The 27,395-nt window shown below is 39.6% G+C and overlaps 1 protein-coding gene across 1 annotated transcript; it reads right to left on the bottom strand.

Moving 5' to 3' along the window:
- Positions 1-2,964: 2,964 nt before the first annotated feature.
- On the bottom strand, positions 2,965-3,447 carry LOC142164161 (uncharacterized). The gene has a single exon (XM_075221400.1). The coding sequence runs from the start codon at positions 3,445-3,447 to the stop codon at positions 2,965-2,967; it is 483 nt and encodes a 160-aa protein (XP_075077501.1).
- Between the last annotated feature and the right edge of the window lie 23,948 nt (positions 3,448-27,395).

The following is a 27,395-nucleotide window of genomic DNA, read 5'->3' as shown; positions in this document are numbered from 1 at the left end:
GTAGTATCAGCACACCTGACCCCATGTGCTGGTAAGTGTCTAGCCTAACCTCGGCGAAGTAATGATGAGGCTAGGACCAGACTACCAAATAAATATGTGCAATTTAATTATAGACAACGGAAAAGAAGAACATAAATGTATAGTCAAGTATGGGAAGGGGAAACATGCTGCGGGGAAACATCAAGTAACAATACGAAGACAACAGGTAAATAAGAGAAACCACCATATCTCAGTTATCAACAAGAATCAAGAAATAAATAAGTTCACGACATCACCCTTCGTGTTTTTACTCTCGTCCTCACCAAAGAATCAATATAAATTGCACGACATAACCCTTCGTTCTTTTACTCTTATCCTCACCATATAATCAATATAATCAGCACGGAGTTGTACATCATGCGGCACGGCATCACCCTTTGTGCTTTACACTCTTTCTCACAAATCATACACTGCATCACCCTTCGTGCTTTAACACTCTCTCACCAAAATAATACACGGCATCACCCTTCGTACTCTAACACTCTTTCTCAGCCAAACAACAATCACAAATATAGGGCAAGGAAATAAATGAAATTACAATAAAGATCCCCGCAAGGGAACAATAGTTCATCAATCAAGTCCCGACAAGGGAACAACATCAAAACATCAACATCCTGACAAGGGAGATAGCATTAAAAACAACAATATCCCGGCAAGGGAGGCAATATAATGATCCTCTTCTCTCTTTCACTTTTACTTCACAACTCAGTTCACAACTTGAGCCAATGCTCTAAAAGGGTTCAATTACCTCTTATACTTTTACCTTTCATTATACAACTTGAGCCAATGCTCCTCAATGTTCAAATATCACTATTAGTTCCACAAACTTTGCTCAACAAAAGAAATCATCATCAAGGCATGAATAATACAACGAAGTCAAGATAGTCATAATGTAATACTCACGGGCATGCTTGACACCAACGTATAGATACTCGTCACCATGCCTATACGTCGTACTCAACAGATACCACATAGCAAATAGGACTAGACTCCTAATCCCTCAAGCTAATGTTAGACCAAACACTTACCTCGATGCCACAAACACAATTCAAGTATCAACTATCGCTTTACCCCTTGATTCCACCACCAATTCGATCGTATCTAGCCACAAGTTACTTAATTACATCAATAAATGCTAATTGAATCAATTCTAATGCATGAAAACAAGTTTTCTAAAGTTTTACCCAAAAAGTCAAAAATTGCCCCCAGGTCCACATGGTCAAAACCCGAGGTTCGGACCAAAACCCGATTACCCATTCCCCCACGAACCTAAATATATAATTTATTTTGAAATCGGATCTCAAATCGAGGTCCAAATCCCTAAAATTTGAAAACCTAGGTTCTACCCAAAACATCCAATTTCCCCCATGAAAACCAATGATATTGAGTTGAAATCATGTGAAAAGATGTTAAGGATTGAATAAAACTAGTTAGAAATCACTTACAATTGATTAGGAAGGGATGTTTCCCTTGAAATATCGCCCTAGAGAGTTTATGTTTTGAGAAGAGGTGAAAAATGGTTGAAAATGCATTTAAGCTATGAACTTATAGGTTGCAAGTATCGCAATTCCGACCAGGGTTTTCAACTGCGAACCCAAACTCTGCTGTTATCGCATTTGCAAAGTCGCTTTTGCGAACATTCTGTCGCATTTGTGACGACTGGCCAAAATGGGGAACATCACATTTGCAATGTAAAACTCGCATTTGCGAGGGAAGGATGGCCTGGGCTAGTTCGCATTTGCGACTCAACCCTCGCATTTGCGAGACAGGATAAACAAATGCGAAGACTGCAGGCCTGCAACACCCTAGTTCAAAATCTGCAACACCCAAAGTCTAAATTCCACTCTTTGGCCTATCCAAAACTCACTCGAGGCCTCGGGGCTCCAAAACAAACATGCAAACCAACCTAAAAACATCATACGGGCTTGCTCGTGCATTCAAATCACTCAAATAACATCAACAACTATGAATTTAGCATCAATATCATAAAATTTTCTTAAGAACATCAAATTTTCCAATTTTCTCAAATAAGGTCCGATTCATATCATTTCAAGTCCATTTCTTACCAAATTTCACAGGTTCAACTCAAATCATATATATAACCAGTACCGTGCTCCAGAACAAAAATATGGGCCCGGTACCGATGGTTTCAAACATAAATTCTCTTCTTTACTTCTATTAATTCAACAAAACAATTTCTTTCAAAAATTCATTTCTCAGGCTTGGGACCTCGGAATTTGATTCCGGGCATACGCCTAAGTCCCATATTTTCCTATGGACCCTCCGAGATAGTCAAATTATGAGTCCGGGTCCATTTACCCAAAATGTTGACCGAAGTCAACTTAAATTTATTTTAAGGTCAAAATTCATCATTTTTCACAGATTTTAACATATTGGCTTCACAGCTATGTGCCCGAACTGTGCATGCAAGTCGAGGTGAGACAGAAAGAGTTTTTTTAAAGGTTCATCACATTCTCCACCTCTAAAACAACCATTCATCCTCGAACGGACTGAAGAAGGAAGTACTTGAGTCGGGGAAAAGATGGGAATAACGGCTCCATATATCGGACTCGGACTCCCAAGTCGATGCCTCAGCAGGCTGACCTCTCCACTGAACAAGAACAAAAGGAAAACTCTTTGATCTCAACTGACGAACATGCGAGTCTAGAATCCCCATATTGTGTTGGCCTGGTGAATGGTTTGACTCAGATACGACACTAGTTGCTCGAGAGGGTAGTAGGGACCACGCCATGGGGGCGAACAATCATCATATTCTTGCCATGTATACTGATATACGAGCCGAAAACTTGTACTATGACATTTCAACTGTATTGGTTTTGTAATGCCCTAGAGTTTCTTCCCAAGCCCTTTGCCAAGTTCATACCCTGACCATGCCGGTATGCTTTCTATACTACTGTTCTACCATTAATCTTTCTCAATTGTATTGACACGCTCAATACGGTGATAAGTTTCTCCACCCAGATTTTTTCTATTCTCGACAATCGGGACAGTTTGACTTGTGTAAATAGGATTACTTCCATCCCCATTAATGATTACCTCCTGATGATTCCATTCGAACTTCATGGCCTGGTGTAGCGTAGAAGCCACAGCTCCAGCGGCATATATCCAAGGTTGTCCTAGTAAAAGATTGTACGTAGCAGATATGTCTAATACATGAAATTCAACATCGAACCAAGTCGGTCCCAACTGTAAACAAAGATTAATATCCCCAATTATGGCTCTTTGAGACCCATAAAATGACTTCACATTCATACTCCCTACTCGTATCTTATGGAAATCTTTACCCCACCTTTTTAGAGTAGTCAATGGGCAAATGTTGAGGCTTGAACCCCCATCTATTAAGACTCTAGCGATAAATTTGTCCTCAAACTGTACTGTGATGTGCATGGCCCTGTTGTGACTTAGTTCTTCAGGTGGTAGTTCATCTTCGTGAAAGGTGATCTTGTGGCTTTCAAGTACTTGCCCTACCATATTGGCCATCTCTCCATTGTTGATGTTGTTAGGCACGTATGCTTCACTCAACATCTTCATTAGAGCATTCCTATGCGCCTCAAAATTTTCTAGCAGTGACAAGATGGATATTTGGCGGGAGTCTTGTTCAGATGATCAACGACAAAGTATTCTCTTACCCGTACTTTCCTCCAGAGATCATCTTGACCAGTTTCAATGATGGGTTATTTGGCGGCAACTTCCTTGCTTGTTCCTTCTAAATTTTCGGGTGTATATATCCTTCCAGTTCTGATCGTCCCCTGTGCAAAAACAGACTCCTCCATTTTAGTTTTTCCTTTTCTCCTAGCTTCAGCAACATAATCTCAAGGTATGGCATTGGAATTGAAAGGTGGTGTGGATGCTACCATCACACTGAATCATATGGCTACTTCTACTTCAAATGGAGTATGTGTAGTCGCATGTGCTGTTACTTCAATTTCAAATGGAACTGATGCTGCTTTCGTTTCGACCGGTGGATGTATCTGTGCCATAATAGGAGTGAGTATGGCTGCATGTTTAGGGTTGTCACCTTCCTGAATAAGCCCAATTGACCCTTCAGGATCCCATTCTTCATCGGTTTCTATCACATTTACTCCTTCACCCCTATGATCTAGGAGGGGATTGTCACGGACATTTGGTGCGACTTCCTTTTCTTGTATGATTTTTGTATCAATCAGGGTTTTAATCTTATCTTTTAGTGTGTGGCATTCATCAATAGTATTCCCCTTCATGCCGGAATGGTATGCATGTGTATTATTCGGGTTGACCAATTAAGAGGAGTTTTCCAAGGCAATAGCAGGAATGGGTGTGACATATCCAATAGCCTTCAGTCTTTCATATAGTTGGTCAATGGACTCAGCAGTAGGGGTGTATTGTCTGGGCAGCCTATGATCGAAATTCGTTCTAGGTTTCTGATAGTTTTGATGGGTTGGAGGTGAATAGTAATAGGCTGGCTGGGTGTTATAAGTGTGGTAGGTGGTAGCGGGTTGAGGATATTTGGGAGGTGAAGGTTGGTATGTGGGTGGAGGTGTTTGGTATGTGAGAAGAGATTTTAGGCCTTGGTCCACCATCATGACCCCTACTTCCTTCTTCTTGGATATACCCCCTGACTGTAATGCCTAGTTCGTAGCCTGCAATGCCTCAAAATGTTTTACCATCCCAATTTTAATCCTTTCTTCAATCCTTTCCCCGAATTTGATGATGTCGGAGAACTTGTGATTTTCGATGACCATTAACCATTCATAGTATTGTGGATCCTGGGACCTGACAAAAAATTTGTTCATCTGCTCTTCCTCTAGTGCTTGCCTGACCTTTGCAGCTTCTGACCTCCATCGAGTAGCATACTTGCGGAATATTTTCGTTGGTTTCTTCTTGAGGTTCTCTATGTAAAAGACAGCCGGTGCATTCTCTGTATCAAACCTGAATCGGTCCTTGAAGTCTGATGCCACACTTACCTAATTAACCCACTTCTTGGGATTCTAACTGATATACAAAGATACGTCGTCTCTAGTGAGACTCCTCATGAATAGTTTCATGCGAATTCTTTCATCTTTGCCAACTCCCAAGAGCTTATCACAACATGTCCTCAAATGCACCGTTGGGTCAACCGTTCTGTCAAATATCTCGAACTTGGGAGGTTTGTAACCTTCCGATAGTTCCACGTATGGCTGAATGCATAGATCTTCATAATTCAGACCCTCAATTCCTTTGCGTCCTTTAACACCCTGGAATCAGTTTGTGAGCTACTTGAGCTCCTCTGCCATGTTCTTAATGAGCAGGTCCCTCTTGGCGGATTCTGGAGTGTATGCGATTGGGTGAGTAAAGTGGGGTAAGGTTTCCACGTATATGGGATTGTTTTGGTTGGTGCTCGGGGTTGGAGTTTAGTGGTAATAATTAGTTGAATTTTACGGATCAGGGATAGGTTGTGGGATATTCTGAGTAATATGTTAAGTGGTTTGCGGGTACTGAGTTGGAAGATGTTGGTGTTGAGGAGGAGTGGGTATTGGTGGAGGATTAGAATTTTGGGGAGGTGTTGTACACTGATGAGGTGTGGGAGGATTTTATGGACGTTGGTTTTGTGTGTTTTGAGGAGGTGCTGGATTTTGAGCATTTTGTTGGTTAATGTCTGGGATGTTTAGGGTGAGGGAGAGGTTTGCCAAGTTGCGGACCTACTCAAGTTCGCCTTGCAATTCCAGTATTTTCTGTTCTAATCGTAGGACCAAATCATTCTGGTCCGGAGTACTATTACGTAGAGGAGGAGAAGGTGGGGGGCCTCTAGATATGGTGTGATACGCTAACGATGCTAGTATGTGTGAACCAACCTTAGGGGATGGGAATAATCAAAATAAAGAAAAGTGCAAAAAGGTAAACAAGTCACTAAGGATTCTGAAAAGTGTTTACAGTATTTAAACACGTATTGCATGAATGTAAATTCGCGTCCTAATTTTGGGGAATCTCATTGTCCCCGAGGTAAGCCTAGCGACAAGTATATTTGGAGAGATTTAATGATGATAAATGCTTAATTTCATTAATGTAATAAATAAGACGAACCTAAAAACAACGATAAATAAATGAGTTACTAATGGTGTTTGCCTTATTACATTCGAATTCCAAAACAACTCAAAACAAATAAACCTAATCTACTTGGTCCCAGAGGGACCTTCCCCATATTTGACCCTCTTAGCTCCATCAATTAGATTCCCTAGGTCGTGCATGTCCAGCAGCAGGTACGCCCTTGCTAGGTGTCCTCCCTCGTTGCCCTCTGCACTGTGACTGTCTACGACCCTTTTCCTCGTCTTCCCTTCCTGTTCCATTAGGCTCTGCTCCAAATATTCCAACCTTTCTTTCGAACTTGTAGCCATTTCCCTCCACTCATAAATTGACTCCATGTGTAATTTGTGTTGTTCCAAATGTCTAGTTTCGGACTCAAGGGCTCTTTTACGTAGCCTCTCATACTTCACATGTGCTTCAGCAACCTCATCTATGACTCTATTTCCTTGACCAGTCCTTGGCTCGACTATTCTTGTTATGTTATATTCTAACCATGATGGGTAGAAGACACATGACCTACGTGGTATCGATTTGGCTCGATGGTATCCTTTTCCAAGATAATCTTCAAATGCCATATGTGATGGGCCTCACATTTGTATGGAATGGCGTCATCCTGAAAATCTGCTCTGTAATGACTCATCTTGGAGACTTGTGGTATGACTTGTTTTTCACCAACATGTCTCATGAGCTTGATAGGAACATAGGGATGTATTCCCCTTAACCCAATCAATACCAAATGTGTAACATTGCTAGATCTGATGATGAATTCATTAGTAGGGAACCACTCGAACATCCAGTGAACCTAGTCCTCGGTCAAATTGCTAAAAAACTGTGACCATTTTGTAGCATTTTGTGGCTGTGCAAATCTGTCTTGGATAAAGGTCATTCTTTTAGGATGGTGGAAAGCTATGTGATTGTTCAATGGTCTTTGTGGAAACTCTTAACGGTACTAGCTCCTCTGAATATGTTCTAACAACCAAATTAGTAGTAACCCTTTCTTGCAACGTTCTAGAGCCCGATATATGTCTGCTACAATCATCGGAACAATAGTATAGGTTTTTCCCTCAGTTCCCTCCATTAAAGCTTTGGTTACCATCGCCAACCTGGTTTGAATTCTATTTCCTTGGCTTGGAAGCACTATCATACCCAGAAAGCAGACGATGAATACAAAACCCCTACGATGAGTCCAACCTATGGAAGTGATGGAGAATTCATCATGAAAGATATGGTAGGATTTTCTATGTCCATATCGTTCATAGAGGAAGTCAAAGGGTATATAGGACTTCTTCAGGCACTCCAAGTCATCATTATTTCTCAGACCCATCATTTTCAGAAACCCCCTGGTAGTGCGACTTTCCGGTACTAGTAAACCGGGATTATCCCATAGTAATCCAGCGAATCATCCTATTTCCTCCAAAAGAGGAGTCATCTCTATATTGCCAAAATGGAATACAACTCTTTTTCCGTCCAAGAACATAGTGGCAACCTCGAACAACATGTTGTTTTGTTGGATGTCCAATAAGGAAGGTAAATTTCCAATAACCCTTTTCACGTGATTTTTGTCGCTCGGCTAAAGGTTTTCCCGCCAATCTAACAATAATGGTGGTATACTTCGGACCATGCCAAACATGGGGACTTTGTGCCTCATTTTCTGCAAAAATAAATAGAGTTAGACCCCTGTCCCCTCCGGATTCAACTACTTACACATTAACGATTAGCATGTCGGCATTTATCTCTCTAAATGATTCGCATATCATGGTTGCACCGTTGGGATTATGGATAGCCCGGTGGACTTTGGACAAGGTTTTCTTAGAGGGTTATTATGAAGAAAACATCATAACCAAGGCTAGGATTGATGATGATGCATGTACAGCTATTATCAGAGTAAGGTTTCTATAGAAGTCTATACCGGTACCCTCAAGCAGACAAATTGAGAGGGAAAGGCATGGAACCATCGACTGCACCGCTTATCGACTATTTTTACCGCAAATAAGCCTTTCCATGTATTTATGTAAAAGAAAATAATATGTTTGTCAAGTATTTGCACAATGAATAATGATAAAATACAGTATTTTATAATTGTAAAGACATTTAAGAAAGAAAAACAAGGAGAGAAGTTAGTAAAAAGTGATAAAACAGGGAAGCGAAATCATGGATGAATGAACACAGGCAAATAAATTCACATAGAGTGAAAAAGGGAAGGGGTGTGCATGTATTAACGGAATAATAAAGACATTCTTAAAGAATAATTCACAAACAAGTTCATTATGATAGGAGACTAAAGATATCCCCAGCAGAGTCGCCATGTTGTTGCACCCTCTTTTTCTCGCGAAATCAGGTTTCGACATTTCTGGGACAACTCCTTTTTTGAGAGAGTAGGGAATTGGGATTGAAAGAGTCGCCACCTAACAAATTAAGGTGCATTAGGGCACCTAAATCAAATAACTCATGTTGTACCAGTTTACATCACCAGAGATCGGGTAAGGGCTCGAAATTACCTTGAGCGGAAGGTGTTAGGCACCCCTCGAGGTCCACAATAATGGATCCCGGCGGAACTTAACTTATGAATTAGTCTAATAACGAATCGAGAGGATATTTAATGAAACCCTATTAGCAAGATCTCTACCTGGATTGCCCAAATAGAATAAAGACCCTTCCCAATTTTACTATATACCCCAGAATTTTGTTTGTTACAAACTTATTACAGGTCAGAGATAATGAATGAATTACATAATAGTAGTAAAATAAACTATAGAGAGCCTTCATTAAGCCAAACTGAACCGGGGAACCAGGCCTTCACACCACTCAACTTTGAGGCTCACTTCATAGGTACAACATAGCCAAAATATGAGTGATTCACTGCAAGCACATATGGAACAAGTTTTCCAGTGTGTTAGAGATCACAGGAGTCTCGGGTGGACCCTTGTTATACCCCATATTTTCGTACATGAAAACATGCCATAAATAAAATAATGAGAACCTGGAAGTGAGATGTCACGTCCCGCAGTACTACATTACGACAATGTTGCACCCTGTAGTGTTGTACGTTGAATTTGTCAAAAGGTAACTGATATCAGTCCAAGGAAAAGATGATGTGGAGATTACAAGGATTATGCTACTTCAAACAAGTAATAAGCAAATTTGTAAAGGTAAAAGGGGAATCAAGTCAAAGAAAACGAATTTTCCTCCATGTTTGGTATGTTAGGATAAAATATGGCTCAAGCTAAAATACTCCATATTTATGGACTAGTACCATACAAGGTACCACATGACCATAATAATAAGGTGTATAAGGTATGTGAAAAGTAATTAATATTTTAAGTAAGTGGGAATAATTCTCAATTTTACGGGTAATTGATTAATTACCGGGTAACAGAACATTACCCAGTTAACTAATAAGTGGACAAAAATTAACCAAAATACACTATCCAACGTGGCACAAAGCCACCATGACAACAAAATGACTATTATCTTAATCATTATGCCATGTGGCCACTAAAGACCTAACTAAGTAAGACTTGATTTTAAGTCTTACCTAGTTAAGGTAAGAACGTAAGAACGTGGAAACCAAAAACATTGAAAACCAAATCAAAATTTGCCTTTGGCTTAAAGCCAAGACTGTTATGACGCTTATAATACATGATTTCTTGTCTTCCACCGGGGAGTCAACTAAAGAAAAATTAATTTGTGGCATTTGGACAAGTTTACTCCAAGCTTGAAGGAAAAAAACGATGCAAAGGAAGTTGAGAAGAGTAATCAGCAAGCCAAGACTAAGGTGTTGTGACTATTCTGCTTCGGAATCTAGTAGGCGCAGAACATTTCTTTTTACAGGAGCTTAATCCGATTTTTTGATTCTAAGTTCAACGGAGGTTTCCAACGGAATAATTATACGGAGTTTTTCCTACCCCAGGTATGTTAAGGCAAAGCCCTTATTTTATTTTGCATGATCTTGTCATTACACGATTTTGTTAATGAGCCATAAAGAAAAATTCATATCACGGAATTTACGTATATTTTGCTAGTCTCGCAAATTGTGTATATTTTCCTAGTGTTGTAAGTGTCGGCCCCACTTTTTTCCTCCATGGAGAAAGTCCTGGTTTCGACATTCACGGGGTGTAATGACTCATTTCCTTTTGGGAATTGGGTATTTGAAGAGTCGCCACATAATGGATTATGGTGCGTTAGGGCACCTAGAGTGATTAACTCTTGAGTTGGTTTGCATTACCAGAGATGAGGATAAGGGCTCGAGGTAACCTCGAGGGGAAGGTGTTAGGCACCCCTCTTGGTCCACAACTGTGGGTCCCGGCCAAACTTATATTTACAAATTAGTCCATATAGACAGTTGAATCAAATAAGTTGCAAGTAAAGCACGTTAGATAACTCAAGTGACAAGATAAAGGTTTGAACAAGTTAGAAATAAAGAGAGAGAATATGGTAAAGAGGGGTCCTAGGTTGTTTATCCTATAGGATCACCCCACGCAATGTCAGGTAAACCTCCTCAATGAGGGGCTACACGTGACAGTAACGCGTAGTCATCATATCCCATGTCTACCCTTCCCATCCCCTTATTGGTCATGCAAAGCGAGTGTTTGGTCACTGATTCCTATTGCATGCTGCTACCCGTCCCTTCTTAATGCTCCCGGAGGGGGTTAGGACCTCTACCTACATGTAGTTTTAGACGTACCCCTAAGGTTTAGAAAGGCAAAAACTCTAGACGACAGTCAAAACATTTAGGACTTCCACACATAATGGGAGCAATTAAGAGGCTCAAAGTTTCCCCCTCACGCAAACATACAAGAAACACAACTCAAATATAGTTAAGGTCTTTATTAATCAATGTCCTAAAGCATGATCTCTAAGTGATTATGCAGAAACAGACCACACTTTTATACCCAGAAGTTATAGCCTAGTAGTTGCCTAGGGATTCCCTTTTTAAAAGCTTATTAGAATCAGAAACATTAAGCGACAGAGACAGCTTCAGGGAAAGGCAGTTTTTGAAAATTCCCTAAGGCTTGCCTATATGCAGAATGTTGCAGAAACAAACTTGTTTACGAGATAGACTCCTTTAATACCTATAAGCATGATATCTAAAGAGATTGAGGCAATTTTGCAAGAACTTGTTTTAGGAAATGTTAATACTTAATAAGACCGGTTTTAAAAAAAATGAACTAGGCATAAGGAAATTGATTCATTAGGCTAATTAAATTATCAGACAAAATTGTGAGTAGAGCTCCACATAGGCACGATATCTAGACGTATTACTGATTCTAGTAGATTTGCAGCAACATACGGAAAGACATATTACAACTGAATCGGAGATGAGTACTCTAGGCATGACATCTATATTTGAACTGATTTAAAACACGATTGTTTGGGACCTATAAGCATGATTTCTAACATGACAAATGCATACTCTTATGAACATGATTTCTACCTGATGCAGATGAAATTAGAAATGAGATCCTATAGGCATGATTTCAATTAGGCAAAAGCAATCCGATTCAAAAGAGCAAACCTATTAGCATGTTTTCTACTTATGTAGGCAGTCAGACTTCAAAAATAAGGTCCTAAGTGCAGGATTTCTACTTGTATTATCCTTTAAAGTATGCATTTACCCACCCTTTTACTATATACCCCAAATATCTGTTTACAAATTATTACAAGCCAATGAATGAATTACATAAGCAAAATAGAAAATCAAGAAGCTATTCCATAGGGAGCCTACAATTAGGCCCAAGTTTACCACATCCTCTAATCGTCTCATAAGCCTTATTTCCATTGACAAATCAGAGTCTAGGTGCATCAAAGTTCCCTAAGGGTCTCAAGGACCCCAGACAATGCTTACACCTAGACTTAGCAACCAAGATTGAACCAGTGTAGTGTGGAAAGGCCAACCTTACAATGCCAGAGTTCAGAGGGCTCTCAAGAGGATCCCAAGGCAGTACACATACTAGAGGTGACAGAACTTATTTACTAAGAGTATAGTGAAAGTGCGGGACACAAGTTGAAAAGGGTTTATTAAGGACTATATTAGGAAGTCTGTTTTGAAAACAATTAGTAAAGCAACAGAGATGGTTTGAAAAGAGGTTGAAGTAGTAAAAAAGTTCAAGCACTTTAGGATAGGATCACACACAGCTGGTTTACAAAATCCGAATGAATTCAGTAGTCACATAGGGGTCAAGGGGTTTGAAGATACACAGAAATTTGACTGCAAACACATAACAGAGCAAGGGTCTTAGGACTGGTTTGGACATGCTCAGAAATAGTTGATACTGGTATAATCACAAAACAGTCAGGAAGAACACAAACACATAGAAATGGGGTAATAGGATTTGGGGATTCGTAGGATAAAAAGCACACAAGAAGTAAAAGGCAATTGACAAGGCATGCTTTGAAATACACATAAAGGAATACATTAATCTAAAGGGAAGAGGAGACATAATAACATGCTACTAATATAACTTAACTACAAGTTTCACAACAAAACCACAAGTTGAAGCATACTAGAAATAAGAGAAACTGAAATAATAAGAGAAGCTTGTTGTTGTTGAGGCTTTAAATTAAAACTAGGACATACCAGTTAAGAGAGAAGTAAGCAAAATGAAAGAACAAGAGAGCACAAATGATCATCCTTGGCTTGCAGCTGGCTAATAGCACAAGAGAGAGGGGAGAGCAGAGATTTTTAGAAAGAGAGGTAGTTTGGAAAACCAAGTGTTTGTCTCTGTTATGAAAGACTTAGGGTATTTATAGTTTTGAAAATAGGCAGAAAATAAGGTATGAATCATAGTAGCATAATAATTGAAGAACTCAGAATCAATTAATCGGAGAATCAAGGAAGTACTCCCTTAATTTAAGGGAATCAAATCAAATGAGAAAATTCGGTATCCTATACGGCAAGATGAAAAATCAGTGCATGACTAAATAAGGAAGGAATCAAGGTTCAGTAAGCATAGGGTAGGCAATTAGGACTAAATTCATAAAACCTTAATTGAGGACACGAATCAGTAGAAATAAAATATCATAGCAAATATGGTAATGAAATAATTCAGCTTAAACAGACGAGGTAAATCTTTTAGGACTTTAAAAAAATCTTTCAATCACCATCAATTAAGGAAATGAGAATCAATCAAGAGGGAGTCATGATTCTGTATTTTCAACATATAAATAGAGAAGATCAAACAGACTTAGCAAACAGGCAAGGTTAGCCATGTTGACAGAAAGAAGCAAGAGATGAACAAACAAAATGAGCATAGTCATACAAAAGTGACATAAGTTGGCTAATGACTCAGTAGAAAACCCATTATAAGCATGGTGGCCAACAGAAACTTAACAAAATCAAGTAGTCATGCTAACACATAGAACCAAAGCAAAGAAGATCTTTAAAAAAATTAGGGCTTTTTAACAGAGTCGAGTTAAAAAGCAGTAGGAACATAAGATCAGCCAAAAAAGCAAGGAAAAATGTTTAATCATAAAGAAAATCGGTTAAAACAAGTGTAGAAAGAACTCCAAGTAACCCTAATTTTTAAAGAAAGTAAACAGTTTAAAAATGGAGGATCTTTCGGAAGAAGTTCGAGAATGGTGCAAAACATAGCAAGAAAAAGACTTAAAGCATAAAAATAGCACAGATATGAGAGATTCAGACGAGAGTTAGGGTTTCAAAGGAAACCTACATAGAAACGAAAGAACCTGTTGTAAACTTCACTGATCGTAACATTTAAGTTGTGATTTTGTCCAAAATCACACCGGAAAAGCCATGAATACCAGAAACAGAAACCCTATATTCAAATTGGCATGGCCCAGGACCCTTAAAGGCCTTAGAGATGATGAGCAAGGTGGCGGAGTGACCATTGGAGGCTTGGGGTTGAGAGGTAGTCGCCGGAGATGACCGGAGAAGACGGCGGTGGTTGAAAAACGATTAGGGTTAGGTTGAGAGAGAAGATAGACGAGAGAATCTGAAGGCGACGGGGGTTTGGAAATGAGTAGGGTTAGGGGATCGTTTAGGAATTAAAAAGGAAAGGGTGTGTGTGGACCGTTGATCTAGGAGATCACGGTCAAGATTCAACCGGGTAGCTGGGTTTCGTGTTTGTGTAAGGGTTTATAGGGTCTGGGTCGGGTTATTTAATAGGAAATTGGGCTGGGGATTGGGTCCGATTTGGGCTACAATTGAAAGCCAAATCTGGCTATTATTTAAATAACCACTTTCCTTATTTTAATTTATAATAGATAATAGGTAATTTTCTAGAAAATAATTTAATGTTCCAAAATGATTTAAAATATGTAATTATCATTTTAAAAATATAGGGACCAGTTTTATGCATTAAAAATATAATTATACCTTAAAATTGGATAACATTGCAATTATATGCAATTTAGCTTAAAAAATACTAAATATAATTATAAAAAATGCATAAAAATTATATTAGCCATATTTTGGCATAAGTATAGAAATTAAATTAATAAATCATCATAAAAATAATTTGGGAAATTTTTATTGGGGATTTATGAATAAAAGGGAGAAAATAAATCAATTTAAATCCTTAAAAATTATGGGAAAAACTATAAACACCTTGTGCATGCTCATATATGCATATATATACTATTTTGAAGGTATTTATGCATATTTAAAATATATAGCGAAAAATTGGGTATCAACAGCTGCCCCTCTTTATCCGGGAAGGATGAAAGAATTTTTAGGTAAAGAAATAATGGCCAATTTTGACCGGATGGGATGTTTCAAAAGGCGGAGGCCGAACTCCGGTTTTTGAGTTGCCTACATATACCTGGTTTTACAGGAATCAGGCCATGTGTAGTTCTGGATTCACCCGCGGAGTATGCCGATGAAACTACTGCAAGAACAGACACGAGACGTGGAAGCGGCTACGATGAGCGGTTACGACTCGGGACGGTTGGAGCGAACTGGAGTGAGATTAATCCTGCTAGGGTAGCGGTTGTTTACTGGTTCCCTACAGATAATAAATGCTACGAACGTATTTGCGAAAATTTAAACATGATACAAATTCCCTTTGGACCATGAAGGTTGTCTTCGGATGGTTAAAGATGACGACCTTGGACCATGACGTCATGGGACATGAAATGTTTAATGAGGGATTCGCAGGCCATGAAATGGTGTTCTCAGGCTATGAAAATGGTGCCTTCGAACCATGACTCCTTTGAATAATGATATGCAAATTTGAGAGATCCTCAGGTCATGGCATGGTGCCTTCCGGCTATGAGGATGGTGCCTTTAGACTATTACGCCATTGGATAGATTGGCGATGTTTTAGCCCATGATATGCAATAATATGATGTAACAAGACAAGGTTTAGTCTTGCGAAGTAGAGGGCAGAGCTTAGCCCGATTGAAAACAGGTAGATAATAGTAGAAAATAAAGAAATAATAGTGCAAAGAGGAACAATGTTTAATCCCATGCAAGTGGGAGGCAAGTATTAGTCTTATATAAATATGGAGGCAAAGATTAGCCTCATGCAAATATGGAGTCAGAGATTAGACTCATGCAGGTATAGAGGAAAGGATCAGCCTCATGCAAATATGAAGTTAGGGCTTAGACTCATGTAGAGAGAAGGCTGTGCTTAGGCTTATGTAAATATGGAGTTCGGGATTAGACTCATGCAAATATGGAATATGGTCTTAGAATCATGCAGGTATGGAGGCAAGGATCAGCCTCATACAAATATGGAGTCAGGGATTAAACTCATGCAAGATTGGAGGCAGATCTTAGTCTCATGCAAGAAGAAGACAACGCTTAGCCATAATCAAACATGGAGGTAGCGCTTAAGCTCATGCAAGATTCGGGATAGGTCTTAGTCCCATGCAAATGGAAGGAAATGCTTAGCCTTATACAAATATGGAGTCAGGGCTTAGACTCATGCAAGATTGGAGACAGGGCTTAGTCTCATACAAGTGTTGAGTCAGAGATTAGACTCATGCAAATATGGAGTCAGGTATTAGAATCATGCAAATATAGAGTCAAGGCTTAGACTCATGCAAACATGGAGTCAAGGATTAGACTCATGCAAATGTGGAGTCAAGTATTAGACTCATGCAAATGTGGAGTCAGAGATTAGACTCATGCAAAGAGAAAATAACAGATAAGGGTAGAGTATATCTTAGCTAGGATATGTTCAGCGTCTAACGATCGGATGGATGGTGAATTTGCTTTGTGTACGGATGCTATCACCAAATGTGCCTGCATTCCAAGAAAAATCGTAAGTTTCATAAGGGGAGGTTGGTTCTTGCTTCGTCTGCCAGCCTTGCTCTGCTCTGCTCTGGAAGCCCCCTTCGAGTTCCCCTAGGTAGTACCTGACTATTATGAAAAAATAGAATTTTCGAAAAATATGCGTCCATTGATAAAATAGGATCGTTTTGGAAGAGTATTGATATATCAAGTAATTTTGAGAATCTAGTGATTGTGACACATTTCAAAGGCATTGCAACTCTCTTATGTTGGAATTTTAAGGGTTCTCCTCAAAATTCTGCCCCAGTTTGGCATATGATTTCGAACCATTTGCGGATGGAGGACCTTGCTGAATCTTTTTTAGAATTTTGAGAATCCTTCTCAAAATTCTACCCCAGTTCTTGGCTGATGACTGACTTCTTGGCATGTGATGGCGCTGGCTGGAATTGTTCCGGAATTTTGAAGACCCTCCTTAAAATTCTACCCCAGTTTCTGATTCTGGGGGAAAATGAAAATTATATTATGATATGACCGAACCCATAAGGCTGCCTATGTATCCCCTCTTAAACGGGAATCAGGTCAAGCGTAGTTCAATTACATCAGAAAAGAAAAATGTGAAATAATCTAGGCATAGTATCTCTTGACTGCGTCTTAATTGATTGGTTTTGGCCAGATCTCTCCATCCATCTCTGCAAGTATGAGTGATCCTCCTATTAGTACTCTGTGAACCATATACGGACCTTACCAGTTGGGAGAGAATTACCCTTTGGCTTCATCTTGGTATGGGAAAATCTTCTTTAATACCAGTTGTCCTGGTGCGAACTGTCTTGATTTGACCCTTTTGTTGAAAGCTCTGGACATTCTGTTCTGATACAGTTGGCCGTGACATACTGTGTTCATTCTCTTTCCATCGATAAGAGCCAACTGCTTATAGCGACTTCTTATCTATTCCACGTATCGCTGAGCTCAGCTTTCTATATGACTCTAAAAGAAGAAATCGCTACCTCGGTTGGGATGACAGCCTCGATACCTTAAACCAGCATGTAGGGGGTTACCTCGGCTGACGTGCAAATGGTGGTGCGGTACCCTAATAGAGCAAAGGGTAACTTTTTGTGCCACTACTTGTGATTCTCTACCATGTTCCTTAGTATCTTCTTAATGTTTTTGTTGGCGGATTCTACGGCTCCATTCATCTGAGGTCTGTAGGCGGTGGAATTCTTGTGCTTCATTTTGAAAGTTTCACATATAGCTTTCATCAGATCACTGTTGAGGTTGGCTGCGTTGTCAGTAATAATGGACTTAGGAACTTCGAATCGGCAGACAATACGATCCTTGACAAAATCTGCGACGACTTTCTTGGTTACAACTTTGTAAGATGCAGCTTCTACCCATTGTATGAAGTAATCAATGGCTACCAGAATAAATCAGTGTCTGTTTGATGCCGTAGGCTTAATCGGACCAATAACATCCATTCCCCAGGCGGCGAATGGCGAAGGTGAGCTTGTTGCATTGAGCTCGTTTGGTGGCACTTTTATCATGTCGGCATGTACTTGATATTGAAAGCATTTGCGGACATACTAAATACAATCCGTCTCCATGGTCATCCAAAAGTAACCTGCCCTGAGTATTTTCTTGGCAAGAACAAAGCCATTCATGTGTGGGCCATATGTCCCAGCATGCACATCCTCGAGTAGCTTAGAAGCTTCCTTTGAGTCGAAATACCTTAGCAAACCCAAATCCGGAGTTCTTCTGTACAAGTTCCCTCCGCTATGGAAGAAGTGATTTGACAATCTCCGAAGTGTGCATTTATGAATGTGATTTGCATGCTTCGAGTATTATCCTTTTGATATATACTCTTTGATGTCATGGAACCAAGGATTTCCATCTGCTTCTTTCTCGACATGAGCACAATATGCCGGTTGATTATGGATCCTCACCGGAATGGGATCAATATAGTTCTTATCTGGATGATGTAACATTGATGACAAAGTGGCTAATGCGTCAGCGAACTCATTCTAAATTCTGGGCACAGGTCAGAATTCTATCTTTGTGAACCTCCTTTTCAATTCCTGCACATGCTGCAGATATGGCAATATTTTGGAATTCTAGGTAGCCCATTCTCCTTGCACCTGGTGCACAAGCAAATCTGAATCGCCGATCACCAACAATTCCTGAATGTTCATGTCGACTGCCATGTTGAGCCCTAGTATGTCGGCGTCATATTCTGCCATGCTGTTGGTGTAGGGAAATCTGAGTTTAGCAGATACCGGATAATGATGACCCATTTCTGATACCAAAACTGCTCCAATGCCTACTCCTTTGAAATTTGCGGCTCCATCAAAGAACATCCTCCAACCGTCATATGCTTCTGTAATGTCTTCTCCCACGAATGATACTTCTTCATTAGGAAAATACATTTTCAAGGGTTCATATTCTCCTCCCACCAGATTTTCTGCGAGGTGATCTGCCAATGCTTGTCCTTTGACTGCCTTTTGAGTTACATAAACGATGTCGAACTCACTCAACGGTATCTGCCATTTAGCCAACTTCCCCGTAGGCATGGGCTTCTGAAATATGTACTTTAGAGGATCCATCCTGGATATAAGGTATGTAGTGTAGGCGTCAAAATAATGCCTCAACTTCTGGGCTGTCTAGGTCAAAGCATAGAAAGTGCGTTCAAACAGAGAATATCATGCTTCATAAGGTGTGAATTTCTTACTCAGGTAATATATAGCTTGCTCCTTTCTTCTTGTCTTATCATGTTGTACCAAAACACATCTGAAGGCTCCATCTAACATGGATAGATCAAGTAGCAAAGGTCGTCCTCTATCTGGCGGGACCATAACTGGCGGTGTGGATAGGTATTCCTTGATCTTGTCAAAATCTTTATGGAAAACCTCGGTCCAACTTGTCTCGGCATCTTTTCTCAGCTTCTTGAAGATGGGTTCACATATTATGGTGGACTGTGCTATGAATCGACTGATGTAGTTGAGCCGTCCCAGGAATCTCATCATGTCCCTTTTGTTTTTAGGTGGCGGTAGCTCCTGAATAGCTTTGGCTTTAGTCAGATCTATCTTATCCCTAGGTGACTGACAATGAATCCCAATAACTTTCCTGCAGGGACCCTGAATGCACACTTTGAGGGGTTCAACTTCAAATTGTACCTCCTGAGCCTGTCGAAGAATTTCCTCAAGTCTGCTATCTGATCTACGACCCTTTTGGATTTGATAATGACGTCATCCACATATACCTCTATTTCCTTGTGTATCATATCATAGAAGATGGTTGTCATGGCGGCCCTCATGTAAGTAGCCCCAGCATTCTTTAGACCGAATAGGCATCATCTTGTAACAGTATATACCCCAAGGCATAATAAAAGCTGTCTTCTCGGCATGTTCTTTATCCATCCAGATCTGGTGATAACCTGCGAAGAAATCTACAAAGCATTGGAGTTCATGCTTGGTGCAGTTATCGATCGGGATGTGTATGTTTGGCAGTGGGAAGTCGTATTTGGGACTTGCTCTGTTTAAATCCCGATAATCGACACATACCCTTACCTTCCCGTCCTTTTTCGGAACTGGCACGATTTTAGCTAACCAGGTTGGGTATTCAACCACCCTAAGAACCTTGGCTTTGATCTACTTGGTAACATCCTCCTTGATTTTTAAACTCATGTCTAGTTTGAATTTTCTGAGTTTCTTCTTGGCTGGCGGACAAATGGGATTGGTAGGCAACTTGTGATCCACTATAGATGTGCTCAAACCGGTCATATCGGCATATGACCATGTGAAGATATACTCATATTCTTTTAGAAAATGGATGTACTATTCCTTCTCAGTTGGTGGCAAATGAATGCTAATGCGGGTCTCTTTGACGGTCTCGGCGTCTCCCAAATTTACTGCTTCTGTTTCGTCCAAGTTAGATTTAGACTTGTTCTCAAAATTCTCAACTTCTCTGACAATTTCCTCGGGTATCTCATCTTCTTCTTCTGAATCACTATTCTTATGTTGCGTTGCCTTATTACATGTCCCAGTCATTGGTTCATCAGGAAAAGTAATAATAACACTGTAGAAAGGAAAAGTATAAAAATAGTAATAAATAATGATAAAGTATAAATGCATTTGATTAAAACTAAGAGAATTGTTCAAACAAAGCTTGGCTCGATGGATCGAGCATTTATTTTAAAACAAAATTGCTGAAAAATTTAAATGCCTAGAACAGCTATAAATTCTGCCAAACAACCCAGTGACTCGGCAGTCTCGGGATGGTGTGACGGTCCAGTTTCTGAGAACAACTCCCTTTGCTACGGTCTGAATGGAGAGGCCTTCTTCCTCCTCCTCCTCAAATATGGCACTGCAGTACATATCCTCATCTTCCAAGAACAAGTCCTTCAGCCCAGGTAGTGCTTCTTCTTCAGCAGTTCCCCAGTTGTGTCCACCTGATAAAAAGCTTGTTCCAAATGGGGTACCGATTTCTCAAGAGGGTAATACGATCCACGCCATGGAGGCAACCACTCTCTATACTCTTGCCATGTATATTGGTATCCGAGCCCAAAGGTGGTACCATGATTTTTCACCCGTATCGGCTTGGTGATACCCTAGAGGTTCTTTCCCAACCCTTTACCGGGTTCATATCCGGACCATGCTAGTATGTTTTCTATTTTGTTACTCCACCACTTATCATTCTCAATGACGTTGACCCGTTCAATATGATGATAGGTTTCCCCTCCTAGCCTTCTTCTATGTCCAATGGCCGGGATGGTTTGACTAGTGTAGATGGGGTTACTCCCATCTCTATGAATGATTACCTCCTGACAGTTCCATTAGAATTTTACGACTTGATGTAGTGTGGAGGGCACAACTCCAGCACCATAGATCCATGGGCGGCCCACCAAAAGATTATATGAGGCTGGTATGTCAAGCACTTGGAATTCAACGTTGAATCAAGTCGACCCCATCTGCAAGCAAAGGTTGATTTGCCCTATCGTGGCCCTTTGGGACCCATCGAAAGCCTTCACATTCATGTTTCCGGTCCGTATTTCATGGAAACCTTTGTCCAACCTTTTTAGGGTATCCAATGGACAAATATTCAGACTAGAACCTCCATCAACCAGGACTCTGGCAATGAATTTATCTTCAAATTGTACCGTAATGTGCAATGCTCGATTGTGATTCAGAACTTCGGGCGGCAGCTCATCTTCATGAAAGATAATATTATGGCTCTCCAATACTTGACCGACCATGTCGGCAATTTCCCCACCAGTGATATTATTGGGTACATAAGCCTCGCTCAGTAATTTTATCAAGGCGTTCTTGTGTGCCTCTGAATTCTATAATAGTGACAGGATATATATCTAAGTAGGGACTTTGTTCAGATGATCAATAAAAGAATACTCTTTCACTTGTACTTTCTTTCACAAGTCATCCAGTCCGGTCTCAATGGCAGGATGCCTAGCAATGGCATCCTTACTTGAACCTCCTAGGTGTTCAGGTGTGTAGACTCTTCCAGTTCTAGTCATCCCTTGTACGACGCCAGATTCTTCTATCTTAGTCTTCCCTTTTCATCGCGCCTCGGCGACATAATCCCAGGGTGTCGCTTATGAGTTGAATGGGGGTGTGGTTGACACCGTAATGGAGGGGAGGTGGCTGCGGGCGGAGTTACTTGTAAGGCCCCTAAAAATTTCGCTAAGTAAATTGGATTTTGTGGTGCCATATAGTCTAATTATAATGTTTTATGTGTTATTAACATAATTGGCATCAATTTGTTTTGGTAAATAAGTGTATAAGTCATATAATAAGTAATGTGGGGTTTAAGGAAGGGCCTAAGTCTAAGAGAAATCGGAAAATTTCATAATGGGCTAAAATTCCAAATGAGTTTGCACAAACCCACATTTTGAACGAGTATATCTAAACATATATAAAGTTTTATGTGATGAACAACCTACCATATGAAAGGTCTTCGAGTCTAGTTTCCAACGCTTCAAACCATTCATCATTTAGACATTCCAACACAATGTTATTATCATATTACCAAAGGCTAGAAAAATGCGATCATGTATCAGTTCTGCGATCGTAAAACCATTATGCGGTCCGCATAATTGATTCGCGATCGCAAATCTGGTCGCAAACTGGACCAGTGTAGCCATGTGTTGGGCAGCAATTCCGCGATGCATTTTGCGACCCACATTCTTGTTTTGCCGTCCATTATGCGATCGTAGACTCGATTTCAGAGGCTAATTTTTTCTATATTTATAACCCGACCTCACTTTAATATATAGGCTCCGGGGTTTTATTTGGAGTCATTTTCTACTGATTTTAGAGAGAGTTGAGAGCATAAAGAGAGAGAAAGAGATAGAAGGAGTCTAGATTCATAATCACCCAAATCTTGCTCAAGTTTTCAAGAATAAATGAAGATAACCACTTGATTGTCCTCCATCAGGGTAAGTCCTTCTTCCAAGATTTCATGTAAGAGGTTAAGGATTCAAATATATTGTGGGGATTAGAAATAGGCCATGCATGTGGGACTAAGTTTTAGTATATGATATTAAAGAACAAATTTGGGTTGTTCCTGTTAAAATTGGTTGAGGGAAGAAGGAATTTCCATTTTCAGACCTTGTAGATTACTTCACATGTTAGGTGTTTGATGAAATTCCTAAGAGAGTGAAACCATGGGTAATCTTCCTAATTATTAATCGATTCCCGCTATCTCCTTATAGATTATTATTGCTAGAGGTGTTGGTGAATTGTAGAAACTTAAGGAAAAGCTCTTTGAGGTATGTTTGGCTAAAACCACCTCTTCTTAGAAATTGATCTCCCATGGTGTCCATGTAAAATTGTAAGTCTGAAATTTGATTGAGTAGTATTTGTTATTTCAAAGGAATTAGTGTTGCAAGAATATATGTGAAAAGTGTGTCCCAAAATGTTCAATATGCTATTCTTGGTAAATTGGTGATATGTGAAGAATGTGGACTATATGCTAAATTGATTAGATTTTAAGTCATGTTTAAATTGTTATTATTATGCCAAATCATGTTAATCTATCTCTATACTTACTACTTGAATTGCTCTTGTATGTGCGCATTATATTAAATTGCAAGTTTGATGTTGAAAGTAAAAGTGATGTGGAATGTGAGTTATGAAATGTGGCCTAGTACCAAGTATGGTGTGATAGTTGTGGGCCTAAGTGCCTATGAATTGATACATGTGAAATAAATATTGAAATGAGATGATTAATGAGAAAGGAACAATGCCTTGGTAAGGCAGCCTAGCCGATCGGGCCGTGATCGGATGCCATGCCACACACATGGTGGTATTGTGCTAATATTGAATTTCGAAAAGTGAGAATGAGATTGTGATTGAGGTACATGTCTCAAATGAGGCAACCTAGCCGATCGGGTCGTGATCGGAGTCCGCTCAAGAAAGCGGTGGTATTGTGAATGATGATGAGAACTATTAAATTCCCCAAACTAAAGCTATGGAAATTATGTAAAAGCAATGTGATTCCTTTTATTTGATGATGTGGTGATTGTTTAAATCTTTTGTTGAATCCTTATTATTTCTTTGTTCTTGTATGGTTGTTCTTTCTAATGAGATGGTATTTAGTTATACATACTAGTACTATTCGGTGGAACTAACGTCCCTATTGCCAGGGGCGCTACATCTTTAAATGGATGTAGGTGGTTCCATAGCAGGTAGTGTTGGTCGCAGCTAGTGACGCATCTCCCTTTCAGCTGACTTAGTGAGCACCACTTCATTTTGGGGTCCTGTACCGCTATTTATCATGTGCTTTGTATTTTGAGGTATAGCCAGAGCCTTGTTTCTAGCATTTCCATATTACTCTTCAATTGTATTTAGAGGCTCCGTAGACAGGTTTTAGGTGGTGTCGGGTATTGAAAATTTGAACTAGATATGTTGTTATTTGGCAGAATGTTTCCTTTGCATCTATTGATTGTAATAATTTGGTTAGTATGGTTAAATTGTTAATGAAAAACAAAGATAAAAATTGTCAACGTAATGCTCATAAAGTAGGATTTATGGAGTTCATCTCCTTGTTATTCATAATTTAATTTTGGGTAGAATGAAACCTAATAGGCTTTCTCAGTCGGGCTTGCTCGGTTGAGCGCCGGTCGTGCCCCTCGGTTTTGGGGTGTGACAAACTTGGTATCAGAGCCTATGGTTTTAAAGTGTCCTAGGATATCTCGGAGTCGTGTCTAGTAGAGTCCTTCTTATCGGTGTGTTGTCGACCACATCTATAAGTTGGAGGCTATTCGGACATTTAGGATATTCACCCTTCTTTGATACTCCAGATCGTGCGATAGAACCCAAGATAGGGAGCTAATTTCCTCGCTATGTCTTATTCTCCCTATGAGTAATCTTGATACCATAATCCACGATTTTGAAGCATTAAGGAGGGAATGACCCCACCATTGAATCTGAGGGAGATTGCCCAAGCATTTGTTAGGAGAATGTATTGAGCCATGGAGGGATTGGTAGAACTTGTTTCTAAGGGGAGTACCCTTGTTCCTATTAATGTCACTGCACTACCAGATAATGTAGTATGTTAGTATGTTACCAACATGTGTTAGGGATGTGGAGTCGAGGGGCATCGATTAAGTTATTTCCCTATCAACCTAATGTCACCAAGTAAGTCACTCCCTAGTACATCATTATGAACAACACAAAAATTTTACTCATTTCATGTCTACATCCATATTGAAGAGTCCTCATAAACATGGTTTTAATAAGATGTTAGTCACAAAAACTTGTGTGTAACTACTCCTTGAATGAGACGTATTGTTCGTGAATCCACTCTATCACAATTCTCTTATTTACATCCTTATGTGGAATTAAGTTCTATAAATACGTCCTTTAATGGAGTTATAACTCTAGGATTAATACTTCCCACTTTCTTTCCTAAATTCTCAACATGGGACTACATCCGATGAATTTGTTATAAAATCTTTTTATGGACAACGTCTGCTCATTTGTGCCCATGCATGCACCGTTGTAAAGTTTACATATGTTGTGTCAAGTTCCATGTAAAGCATCCCAGTGTTGTGATCCTTCTCAAGTCACTCTTTTACTCACTGGTGTATATGGCTTATATGGTTTGAACAGTCACTCTACTCTCTTGTGAGTATCATCACGAATGTTTCTCACTGCCTAGTAACATAAGAGCATACCTTAAGACCTATCACATGAGTGCATGTCAATCAATATGGTTACCGTGTGCATAAATTCTCTCTGAACATTGAGATCCTCACATCCCCGTCATAGGAAGATCTTGTGTCGCCATCTTAATATAACTTTCGTATCCACTTGGGACATCCCGCAGTAAGTAGATCACTTTGTTCCTAGTATTGTGGTTGCCCGTGGCATGGTCATGTATTGCAGTTAGGAGTTAATATAGCCAAAGCATGTCCAGCTCATAACAAATGTTTCTTTTCTATTTACACATCCACACCATGTGTTAATCATGTTCCTTAGTTAATGAATTTATTGTACTAGTTTCCCAACACTTGTTCGATAACCATGAGAGAACATATCCATCTATGTGTCATTGTAAAACTTCCTTTATCATAAGGAACCTTACTAGGTTCTCCGTCAAGACTAAGCACACCTTTGGGGGTTATCATAGCACAACGCTTGTTTCTCATGTTTTTTCTGTCTCTCATTAGCATCTGGGTAGTTCTCAAGTCAAAATCCATGGAGAACTTATTATGAACATCTGCAAACCTTCCATGATTATTTTATACTATCTCATTGGGTTCCCACCTCATTTCAAGTTCATCAAGGGTTGATAGCATGCCGCAATTGCTGAGATTAAATGATCTCCTTTCGATAACGGATTATCTACACATGTGCTAGTCCAACGATCTTCTCATTAGTCTAACTCTCGCCTTTTGGTTTTGGGTTGACGAAGGAGCAATACACCTAGTAATACATTTATATGTCAAAGCCTTTCTTTTAGTCAAGTCTTATAGCATCTCCCAATCTGGCTTGTAATAGTTGGTTGTGTAGAAGTGTGTTATAGTGCTTCATTGTGAAGTAGAGTTGCTAAACATAATTGTATTTTTAAATTTTGGAGTTATACATCACGTGACTAAATACAGAGAACTTCTTTCAAAAATTTATCTTCTCATAATCCCTTATATTACCACCCTTCCTAGCGGTTACAATATAAAGGTTACTTCCATAGTCTCTCTCTCACTTTCTTTGCATTTACCATGCATCATCTGTCATTTCTCCGTATTTTCCAATATGATCTTATCCCAATTTCTCGACTTGCTATCAAACTATATGATTCGATTCAATTCACCTCACTTTTATGTACTCTACAAGCCCCATTTTCAAAACAAAAAAAGAGACACTGGAGGTGGGTAAATTCCCCTTTACTATAGACTTTTAATGTCTTCAACTCAGTTTAAGCTGGTTGGTTCCAAATGGTGCTCTTTAGTTTTGCTGCCCTATTATCTATATCATCTGATAACTCCCACTATAAAACTTGTTTTATGTTTTATGGCATCAAAGAGGAAGTCTTATAGCATCAAAGATGGTGACATATTCCTTTTGTTCGAATAAATAAATATTGTTGGTATTCCTTGTAGATTTTTTTCTAACAACCATTTACCTGCTCTGCTTATCCCTGTGACTAGATAACCTAGGTTACTTTTCCCCGATAAATGCATTAAAACGTCTCATGTTTTCAAACTTATTCATGTGGACACTTTGAGGTCTTGTTCTACACCAACTCGTAATGGTTCTAAGTACTTTCTCGCCATTGTTAAAGATTTTCTAGGGCTACATGGTCTTGTCTCATGGGTTCCAAAAGTAATGATTTCCCTTAAGTTCAAGCTTATATTTCCATGATTTCAAACCAAAGTGCGTCCCCTTTTCAAAAGTCATAAATGGGTCGGATTGGATGGGTTATGTGGCCTTCTGCCCTCTGCTCACTCGGTTTCTAGAATCATTGACTATGTCATTGCCATGTGTAGGGAGTTTTGCTACCCTTGGCATTCCACTCCCTAGGTGGATAGGAGTGTTATTTGTATTCCTCCCCGGAGCATCATGTTAACCATTAGGACCCCTCTAACCAACGCATG

The sequence above is a fragment of the Nicotiana tabacum genome, chromosome 1, assembly GCF_000715075.1.
Source record: "Nicotiana tabacum cultivar K326 chromosome 1, ASM71507v2, whole genome shotgun sequence".
Lineage (NCBI taxonomy): Eukaryota > Viridiplantae > Streptophyta > Magnoliopsida > Solanales > Solanaceae > Nicotiana > Nicotiana tabacum.
Note: the sequence above shows the minus strand (reverse complement) of the source record. Positions and strands in the feature narration are given on the sequence as shown.

Excerpts from the sequence above, each read along its gene's own strand:
- LOC142164161 (XM_075221400.1), bottom strand. The coding sequence starts at position 3,447 with ATGCACATCACAGTACAGTTTGAGGACAAATTTATCGCTAGAGTCTTA.